Source organism: Tachysurus vachellii, chromosome 10 (assembly GCF_030014155.1).
Source record: "Tachysurus vachellii isolate PV-2020 chromosome 10, HZAU_Pvac_v1, whole genome shotgun sequence".
Taxonomy (NCBI): Eukaryota; Metazoa; Chordata; class Actinopteri; order Siluriformes; family Bagridae; genus Tachysurus; species Tachysurus vachellii.
Window position 1 is genome coordinate 12,034,029 of NC_083469.1, and position 11,496 is coordinate 12,045,524.

Here is an 11,496-nt window from a genome sequence, read left to right on the forward strand (position 1 = left end):
GGTACATAGCCTCCATGGTGAATGCCATACAATCTCATGATTAGGTGAATGTAATTTAACCATACTATTTATAACACTAGTCTGTCATGGAAAAACTCTCATACCTTTAGTTTGTTTATGATATTAAAAGAAATGAATTGTATTTTAAGAATTTATATATTTTCATATTTTCCACCTCTTTGGTTTTATTCTATATTGATTCTCAGCTGATATAAGTACATTTAAACCTTTTGCTCTATTCTTTGCTTCAGCATGTTGGGTGACAGAAGGCTCTTTTTCTTTGCCAACTACCTGAAGAGAATGATGTTATGCTCATCCTCTGCTCTGTGGGGTTCCTGTTGGCGACATTTCTCTGCTGATTTTAATCTGCCTTATTTTTCACAAGAATTTAATGTGATCAATGTTTTATATATATATATATATATAACATAACATTGATCACATTAAATTCTTGTGAAAAAGAAAAAGAGCCTTCTGTCACACACACACACACACACACACACACACACACACACACACACACACACACACACACACATATATATATATATATATATATATATATATAGAGAGAGAGAGAGAGAGAGAGGTTATATATACAGTATATATACATATATTTTTAAATGTATATGAGTATGTTTAAAAATGGCAGAATACACAATACATATTTATTGTAGTCATATATGTATTGTATGTATTGTAGTCATATATGTGTATCTACAATCGTAACCATATATGTATGTCACATATGGTTAAGATTTCATGGTCAACTTCTCTGAATGCCTGATTTTACAGTTTATTTTGAAAAATTGTGTAACAATTTTCACCATACTATCACATTCACTATTATATTCAGTGTTTTTATTTAACCTAAATTATATATGTAAAATAATTAACAGGTTAGAAAAACAAAGAGTTCACATTAATGTAGTGCTTAAATATGAAAGTAACAAAGTATGAGTAATTGTATATACACAATATTGTAGCAAATTAGTTACTTGTACAAATTGCCTAACTGCATTACTTGCTAATATGATGCAAAAAACTGAAGAAAACTTCCTCTAATACTAAGATCAGTTTTGCCCAATCCTTGAGCATTTTTATAGTTTATAATTATTTCTAAATACTTCTTTCACACCAATAGGGGGTGCTGCAGCAGCATATTAGCAGTGTTATTTCTGCACGATAGTCTAAATAAATTAGGCCAAAGAGTAAATCTTGTAATATGTCACAATAATTTCCTTTTTGTAAGTTGTTACAATTCACCCCTGTTTCTGCCAGCTGCTGAAACTTATTTCTGAATGAGATGTGTTAGATATGTGTTATCTATATGTGTTAGTTTATAGCTATGCTTTTTTTTTGTATAAATGTCTCCTAACACAGATCTTTACATGACTGGTTTATTGAGTGCTTATACTGTTACCTTGATGTGTCATATTAATATTTTATTGTGTAATTGTGCTACATAAAGGCAACATTGTGTGATTTCCCACGGACCCGATCAGTAAATGTGATAAAATTTACCCAGCTGACAATTTTAGGTAAAAAGAAACTTTTCTGTATGGTTCATATCAGCAAGTCATAATAACATCACATTATAAAAAGGTTATTTTTTATAGCAGTCTAACCTTCTTATGACATTACTGTAACGTTTCCTGTAACATTCTCAGATAGATAGGGTATTCAGGCAATATAAAATGAAGCGTATATCTAGTTTTAACAGTTTCCTTCTAGACACAACAGTCAAAGCACCAAAGATACATATGAATCTTGAATTTCAATTGGGGAACATGTCTTTGGAAGAGGATTTGATGTTCCATAATGTTCTGATTTGACATTGACCTGATACAACTGGATTCTAGTAAGGTGTTAATAAAGTTCAACCATTAAGTAGATGAAACTGGTTGACAGCAAGTAGTCCTGTTTTAAGTTCGGGAAGTTTGCAGTGCCCTTTTTCATTGTGCCATGCTTTGTTATGCACTTCTCCAGCAAAGCTTTACCATCCCATAGAAACAACTTGCCATTGCCAAATATAAACTTCTTACTTCGTGAACATTCCACAGATTCCTGTGTTTTAAAATCCAGCCTGTGATCTCAGTCCTCAATCAGGTCTTTTACATACAATCAATTAAAAAAGATCAAACAGTCTTACATTCCATTTAAATTTGTCTATACAGTTAAATGCCATACTATACTGGAGGTTAATTGTTGCATAGCCTGAAATGTAGAATATTTTTTTTCTCAGCAGATTCGGATATCCTGTGTAAAATACTTACAATGGACAATATGTTTGTAATAGCATACCATAGCATATTATCAAGTTACATCACACCGAAATTACAAACAACAGATATCTCTTGTATACAATATATGGTTTTACACAAATTGAAACCATAAATGTTATAGGTTTATATGGTGATATTCTGTACATCGCTTTTAATTTCAAAGTAACTTGACAACATTCTTGTTCAATACACATAATTTGGTTTATGTGACCTTGAGTGCACCATGATTACAAAGAAAAGTTGTCCAGTAAAAAAAAACTTTGTGATCAAAGTTAAAAGCACACTTAGAGGATATTTGCTTTGTAAAGGCTTAGGCCTCTATATTTAACAAGACAAAGAAGCACTTGTCTTGCAACATTACATAAGAAACTTGCAGCTATAATTAGAACCATTTAATAGAAAATTATTACTTCAACAGAGGACACTGATTATTGCTGTGAAAGTGATGATAATGTAGAGAAAATTAGGTTCAGATATTTGATTATGTTTTAGTAAATACAGTGTGAGGACATTCTTAGTTCAACATAAATACAAAGTCTGTCTTATAGCAATGCACAATTCCCATAGCAGCCATTGGGCTGCGTAAATTGGGTCATGGACACTGAGATTCCTGAGTGACAGGTCAGTTTTGAGTCAGTGTTGGACAGTTCATTTCTATCCATTTGATTTTATTACTATCCTCCAATGGTGCATCAGTGAGCCTCATAAGGAGGTCTCCACACATGAACTGTTTCTGTGGAAAGAGCGGTGATTTTGGCAGCTCTCACTGCAGTGGACAATGAGAACCGGAAAGTAAAGCGCATCTTGGTAGGCTGGAGGGTCATCCTCAGTTGTGGCGATATGTCCAGAGAGACAGCGTGTGTTCTCGCTGGGGCTCTCAGGCTCATCCAGGCTGCCACTCCTCCAGAAACAGCTGCGGCGTGAGCCATATAGACGGCCCAGTGAAAAGCGGCTACTGCTAAATGGAAGGCGAGGGCTTGCATTGCAGATGCTTAAAGCACTACGGGAGAAAACTGAAGAGCTGCTGATGGCTCGATGGCATCGCTCACAGTTTTGCCTGAAACCTCCTGAGCGCTGCGCTAGGTCCATCAGGCCCGCCTCTGAGTAACTGGGCACCAGCTGTTGGTTGGAGCGGATGTGCCATTCTAGCTCAGTGCTGTCAATGGTGTTGACCCTGGGAATGCGTCTGCAGTATGGATGCTCTTCACATGGTGTCATTGGGATGTAGTCTGTTCCGAAAAGCTTTTCCACACGGTAGTGGGCGTAAGCTGTGCGATACTCTGTCAGCACCCTCAAAGGCCATGAGAATGTCAGGAAGGCAGCTGTCCAAAAGACATAGTTAGAGATGTACCAGGGGTGGTTGTCTGGATTTGAGAAGGCAATCATGTACTCTTTGAAGTCTACATTCTTCAGGTGCATTCCCTCCCGGGCCTCCATATAATCATCAAGACCTTCATTGTCAGTAAAGAACCTGGCCCGCTGAGTAAGGTAGGAGTTCTCAGACTCCACATTAGCAAAGCTAAAGCACTTAGTGAACCTTAATTTGGTGATAGGTGATTTATCCAGGCCAACTAACTGCTTGGAAACATCCTTCACTCCACAGTGGCCATAGTCAAATTCTGCTTCAGCCACATGCGTGTTCACCCTCTCATGATACACCTGAGTGGTGGTGTAGGCATCACCGTTGCGGTAGCGTGTTACCTGTCGCGTTCGCCGGACATAATGGTAGCTAATGGCTTTCCACCAAATACAGGGCTTGGCCTGTTGCATCCTCTGCACCCTTTCATAGATTCCTTCTACATCCACTTTGTACTGTAGCTCGTTCCTTGCATGGCAGTGCCAACACTCCACCAAGTAAACCACATAGAGCATGACAAGGAATGCTAAAGGGATATAAATGTAACCATCAGAGCATGGACTGTCATGGTATATCATGGACTTTCCTTTGTAGGCACTGTCGAAGCTTAGCCGGGTGACCTTGGTAACATGGCACCACACCATGGCTCCCATGCACCCGTACATGAGCATGGAGAGCAAGAGGCATTTCCAGAACACTTCTCTGCACAGGGACTTGCTCAGAGACTGTTTCAGAGGCCTTTGCTGCATGTAAACATGGGGACAAAATACAGCACGAAAAGATTTACACAGGGGAAACAATGACTCATTAAGCTAGTTGTAAATAGCAAGTTGCAAGGAATTACTCAAGGGTGAATGCTGATATTACATAATAAATTGCAGTGGAAACGGTTAATTGTTTTGCATGGCAGTATCAGAACATTGCTGCAAGATTACATTTATTGCTGCACAGAATTGATGGAACACATTTAATGCAATAAAGGATTATCATCCCAACTGTACCAACACAAACACAGGGGTGCTACAGGATAGGCTCAAAATCATGATTTTGTGCAAATGTCATGCATTTGCTCATGTGTTTACAGCAGTGGTTTCCAAAACGAATAAACTTACATAAGGTGACTGTCCATATTCTAAATACTGCACGAATGACAATGATCTTGGTCTGTGCACTAGTAAAATGTGCTATTTGCTTATGTCTGGTACAGCATGATGATGGAGGAATCAGTCTGTTTTCCTACCTCCTCTCTCGGGTTGTCTGCTTCCTCCTCTAACGCGGTCGCAGTGCTGCTTTCACTGGCTGTCGCAGCCGAGCCTGGCGGGGACATGATACAATGATGCACCGAGGATCACCGTTCAGAGATCAGAAAAAAAATATTAGGTGCTTAATCGTTTTTATAAACGCGAGACGATTTCGTATTAATAAACGCAAATCGATATTTTCTGGTCTGCTTCCGTTTGTTTCCAGTGTCGCTGTACAGCAGTGTCAAATCTCCGCCTGATCTTGATTTCCCATGACATCTCCAACCGAAACAAGTGGCACCAACTGAATAACAGGAACACACTTAAAGGACATTACGGAGAAAACAGTAAACATGCGCTGGAGACCTGAGCGATGCGTGTTTAGATTGTAGGATGTGGTGGATTCAGGATGCAGCCTTAGTGCGCCGCCATGTCTCCGGTGTGATAAAGACGACGCGTTAAGACGGATTTTAAACGCCATTAAAGTAACTACAGCAAGATTAGCCTATTAACCACTAGTGCTGATTTACTAGGATTTACACATAGCAAACGAAGGTTACCAAGGTTAGAGGATACTTAGTTATTCGGCGGCAGGTGGAAGATGGGGAGCACGACCTTGTGCATGGAGGATGGAAGACTCCACTCTTTCAGCCGACAGCAGATGTCGACAATTGGGCCAAATTCAATTAACGGAATTGCCTGGTTTAATCAAACATCCGTTATTTTATTGACCTGAGATGTAAAACAAGACAGGTGTTTTTTTATTTACCATCGCCATAAAAGCACCATCCTAACACCCTTACACACTTACCCTAACACACCCCTTTTTATGAGTTTGTGTTTGTATCAACAAATTGTTTACAGTCCAACAGTCCAACAGCAAAAGTCTTAGGCCCATGTAAATTAATGCTGCAAAAAAAATGATGCCTTACAAATAATAACATAAAATATTTACATATTTACAATAAAACCTTTCGTAAAGAGCTGAAACAAAGTAAATATATATTTGATGTAACTATTCTGTCTTTAAGTGTCAGTAGTCAGTGGTGCACATTTATACAGTTTTATAAGAAGATGCACATTTGTTGTGTTTTTGCAGGTGATGTCTGAAAACTATCCTTGTATGTTACTTTCTTCAATGTTTTTCTGTAACATTTTTAGGCTGAAAATAAAATTTTTAAAGATTTTAAAAATGTTTTTAAATGCTTTATTGGCATAATACAGATGTCATAAACTAATTTAGAACAAAATGACTGTTTAAAAAAAACAATTAAAAAAAACGTTGTATGAAAGTCAAAGGCAAGACTTGTGGAATTTATTCCAGAGTTTGTTTTGTAAGTCTATTTAGTAACTAACTTTTAGGACTTAAGAGTTATAGTTAAACTCTTAAAAAAAAGTTCAGCAATTATTTACCATGAATTAAAAAAAGAAAATGATAAGAGAAAAAGTGGTTATGAGCTATAGCGTAGTACTTTTTACTTACATTCAGCAAATATAACAAATAGCCAACCCAGTAATTATATATCTTCTAAGTGCATGGAAAAACAGAAAAAATCAATAGCTCTCATAACTCCTTTTTCTCTCTTTAACATTTTTGATTGGCAGACCAGTTTGAACTTTAAAACTCTGAGTCAGTTAAAAAGATTTGGTGATGTAATTTGCTGAAGTAGAAGTAAAATTATAATTGTCCACTAGATGACAGCATCACATTGTGATTGTTTCAGTTTTATCCCTCCATACAGGGGGTACTCAGATATCATTTAGAGGTCTACATTTCCACAGAAATGAAGGTTTGTATAGGACAAAAGAGCCTAAATAGATCATGAACTCATTGAGTCAAACAATAAGCTTCCTGAAGAGCAAGGCTTCCTTGACGCTCAAGCAACTCTGTATGGCCTATGAGACGACCGTCTGTGCTTTCACTGAGAATTCTGTGACATTTTTAACCTGGATATTTTTACTAGGAGAATTCAGGGACATTTTTGAGAAGTTGTAGCCTGTCTCACTCTGCAGCTGCATTATGGCTTCATAACTGTTCTCCCCTCTTGTGTAGCTATGGAAGGTTTATCAGGTTTATCTTCACAAAACCTGCTTTTAGATGATCAATTGCATTGTCTGTTGGCCATTGTCAATTCCACCAGCCTGTGACATGGACATAGCCTTTGTCACAGTATAGTTAGGTTGTTAATAAGTCTTCAGCTGGTCCTGCAGCTCTTCTTTTTGCAGTGAAATCAGAACAGGGAATTCAACTTTTTTCTCTGCCATTTCATCTTTTTATTTTTTATCAGTTCACTCACACTGTTTCATTATTGCGGCATCATAGAAAGCTTTCTTGTGTTTCTTGTGTAAGAGAAGCTTCTGTTTCTTGCTCTCGCTGTGTCAGTGTTTTTCCACTATTTTACTATTAGCTCGATTTGCTTTTGCCTTTTTTCATTTTTGTGCTTCTTACGTCCACGTTCTGTGATTTGATTGAAATTTGCACTTGATGTTAAAACTCTTACCAGTGGTCACAGTTACACCACCAAATAAGCCCATCTTCTCTTTGCCAGAATGAACGAACAGTTTTCCTTCCACTCTTATTTACTGTAAATGAGCGTTTTTCATTGTGTTCCTTTCATATTAACACAACATTTTACTTTTTTGATTAACCAAATAAACTAAACAGCTTTTGACAAACACAAGCTATTAAACTAGCTGCCTATCTCAGGTATTTCTGTTGCCATAGATACAGTACTGTTCTTTTTTTGTTTGTTTGTTTGTTTTCCCACAAGATGTTTGATTAAAGAATCTGAAAAGGACAAGGCACATGCGGATTTCACATGGATTGGGAGGTGTTTGATCAATCTGACATTTCTCCTTTGTCTGTCATAAAATACATTTAGGTCTGGACTATTTTCTCTTTCATTTTTATAAAAATAAAAAAAGTCCATATAAAATTGTTGCACCCTTGGAATTTGGAAATGGTTATGATGATAGCAACTTTCTGTAGCTCTACGTATAGCCATCATTCCAATACAGTGCCCTTCTTAAGTGATGGCAGCCTTCATGAAAATGAGCAACTATTCATTCAACTTTCAATCTCTGCTTTATCCTGGTCAGGGTCATAGTAAATCCTCAGGCAATCCCAACAACACAGGGTGCAAGTCCAGAGCATTTAACCCCAGATGAGATGTCAGCCAATCATGGGGCACCAGGCACATACACATTCATACCTTGGGGCAATGTACTGTAGCATAGACAACCTGCCTACCTGCATGTTTTTGGACAGTGGGAGGAAACCAGGGAACCCGGAAGTAATCCATATGTGTAAGAACAGAACTTGTATAACTCCACACAGGCCTGAGATCAGAATTGAACCCAGGACCGTACTGTTGCTCTCTGTAAAACAATGGTGCCTGCATAGCAAAAACTGGTGCAATAAGATGCAATAAAATTAATTAATTAATTAATTAATTCATTCATTCATTCATTCATTCATTCATTCATTCATTCATTCATTTATTCATTCATTCATTCACAATTAGTATTTTGTAATGCTTGCCTGAGCATTGAGTTTCTGCCTGTAAAATCTAACAAATTTGGTAATATGTATAGTGGTCCATAACATGAAGTCTAATGGACTATGGAGAATTCAACAAATTCAAGCACCACTAAACTGTCACTGTTGGGTCTTCATATGAAATCACTTAACAAGTGGCCTGAGGAGATCTGAGAAGTTACCATTTTCTTCCTATAATTTTTTTTGAATTTTCCGGGAATTGGTATGTTCAGTTCTTGAGTCTTTCTTTGACTAATTTCTGTACCTACCTACCTTTTGTCATTTGCTAGGGATAGAAATTCTGTGATACAAATGGGAACTGAAAGTTCCCAGAGATCAAATCTGCAGGAGAATATAGTTCAAAGCAAACCAATTTCTGAAGTCTGCATTAAAGGAAGAGGCAATAATTCATGGTAAAAAATTTGGCATTTCCCCCCATTCTATTTTTTTATTTTTATTTCTGCATTCTGATTTTGCAGTCTGTACCAACTGACATCCAATTCCTTCATGGAATAAGACATATCATATTTGTAAAGTAAATCTGGATATATACATTATAAAAGAGTCAAGTATGCAATTAATTGCAGAATTATGTAAGTAAGCAATGAATATACAAAGAATATATTTGAACTTTTTTATTGCCATATAAAATACATTGAGTAACTCCTTAACTATAACACACCCGTAGTAGAAACAGTAGTAGCACAATATGTTGTCATAATTCTTGCTTGCTTAGTTCTTGGGCAAATACAGAGCCTGAGTATATAAACCTACCAAAATGTACTGAACTGATGTATTGAGTATGTTATACAGTATGACATAAATGTTTGTAACTCACATTTTGTGATTTAAGAGCTTCCGGTATATGACAATAGTCAGGGTGACTTTACAGTCAAAAGCATTCATCATTCATGTTCCTGAGATCACATACAATGCAGCACATACATCACATATTTTGTGTTTAGTTATTAATAAAAGAATTGCAAGCAGAGTAATGTGATAACACAACATCTCTCTTGAGCATGTGGTAATATTTTGTTTTATAGCATTTTTTAAATTTCGTATAACAAAAAAACAATATTTCTTGTGTAAAAGTGTTACTAAGCATGATCCACTACTTTAAATAACAATTACACATTGAATGCATTGGCTAGCAGTTCACTGCCTTTTAGAATGTGAAGAAAACAGAACACCAGCCAAAAAAGCACCTTGTTAAGTGACTTTTATAGAGTAAATATGTTCTAATAATATCTTTAGATTGAGGTAATATCTTTCTAATGATTCATCGAGTGCTTGTTCTTTGAAACAATTACATGCTGACCTCTCTTTTCATGAAAAAAAAAAATCACTTGAGATTTATGGAATTATTCAAATTGAATTCATGCATTAGCATAAAAATTAAATAAATATTTTGAGTTTTACAGTGTGTGATAAGTTAAAAAAAAATTCAATTTAATTTTCCCTTTGTAAAATTTCCCCCGACACTATAAAATAATGATTTTGAAAGGAGATGGCATCCCCATATGGGAACAATGTCTCTAGAAACAGCAAGGCAGGAAAATGTCACACAGTGACATTTTCTACAGTGGAAAATGCTGTACACATGAATATAGCTATAGGTCTTTTACAGCAAAAGCACTTTCCTCATATGATTTCCACAGAGAACAGAAGCTTACAAACAGTTTCCAGCTAATTATGGAATATATTGGTGATCTTTCAGCAAAAGTTCCTTAAATGGACAATGAGTCTAATCTTTGACTAACTTAACGCATAGGATTTGTTTAGTAAAAGGCCATTTCTGATGCAGAATGATGGTAGTTTAGCATACAGCAAGCTGAGCCTAAGTCTGCTCCTCTTTCACACAGTTTTAAATGCTTTGCCAGGCAGCTAATCAATACAACTATACTAAATGCTACAATACTGACTCATTCTCAGCAGTGAGTTTTCATTATTTACTGGCTGCTCACTCATGTAATAAGTACCACAGATTGATATTGGTTGAGTCATTCTGTTCTCAGCTATTGTGCAGCTGCCAGAAGTCTTAACTCGTACCGATTTCAGGATGATTTTTTGGAAGCCAAGTTCAAATAGCACTCAGTCACCCTTTTGTGTCTGATTTTCTTTCTTTGTTTGGTGTGAAATTGAACTGCAGTGTCATTTTTTGTGTATTTGCTGTAATTCCAGCTGAAAAAAAACTTACCTTCTTACCCTTTAAACTGAGATCGGTATCCGGTGTATGTATAAAATGTCACATTTAACATGTTATGTCAATTATGTTATGTACAATTATGACATTCTAGATGTCATGCCAGAGCCAAAACATTTCTGTATGTCATGTTTTCTTGTCAATCTGGAATGATAACTTCTGCATTGAATCATATTTGCATATTCAAGGTTCAAGATTCAAGTTCTTTATTGTCAATACCACCATACTGTACTGTATGTGCAGACATACAGTACAGAGGAATCGAAATACTGTTTCTCCTTCTCGAATCAAGTGTTTACATTAAAAATACAATGTAGAGAGTTTGTATAACAGATTTGTATAGATATAACAGCAGTGTACTTGCAATAAACATAAAATAAATAAACCGAGTGAATATATCTCGAAAATCTGAATGAGTAAATGAGTAAATGTAAACAGTGACTTGTAAGGTGCAAATATTCATCTAAATGTATGTAAACATTCTGAGAACTGAGTATGAAGGCATTTGTAAAATGCAAGACATATAGCAGTAGTATGACAGTAGTGCAAAAAGACTGTAATGTAATGGAATTTACAATACAATATTTGCATCAAAATGCAGAGAGAGGGTTTATGGGTAAGAGATGCACTGACAAAATGATGAGCAGTCCTGCATAAAAGCTCGTCATACATATCTATAGTGCTGTGTGTCAACAAGTCTTCTGGTAAATGGCAATTTATTTATTTTGTGAATATGATTCTTTAATCTTTAATCAAGGGGGCACGGTGGCTTAGTGGTTAGCATGTTCGCCTCACACCTCCAGGATTGGGGGGATTCCCGCCTCCGCCTTGTGTGTGTGGAGTTTGCATGTTCCTCCTGTGCCTCGGGG

The 11,496-nt window shown here is 36.5% G+C and overlaps 1 protein-coding gene across 1 annotated transcript; it reads right to left on the bottom strand.

The window, feature by feature from the left end:
* Window positions 1-2,804: 2,804 nt before the first annotated feature.
* Window positions 2,805-4,969, bottom strand: tmem151bb (transmembrane protein 151Bb). Its single transcript, XM_060879536.1, has 2 exons — window positions 4,883-4,969; window positions 2,805-4,385 (listed from the first exon to the last, which is right to left on the bottom strand). Exons 1-2 carry the CDS (start codon window positions 4,967-4,969, stop codon window positions 2,988-2,990), a joined length of 1,485 nt encoding a protein of 494 aa, XP_060735519.1. The 3' UTR covers window positions 2,805-2,987.
* Window positions 4,970-11,496: the final 6,527 nt, after the last annotated feature.

Bases quoted from the DNA above. Each gene is read 5' to 3' on its own strand.
- tmem151bb (XM_060879536.1), bottom strand. From the start codon at position 4,969: ATGTCCCCGCCAGGCTCGGCTGCGACAGCCAGTGAAAGCAGCACTGCG. The intron at 4,386-4,882 runs GTAGGAAAACAG...GTTTACATGCAG, and splicing joins CAGACAACCCGAGAGAGGAG to CAAAGGCCTCTGAAACAGTC.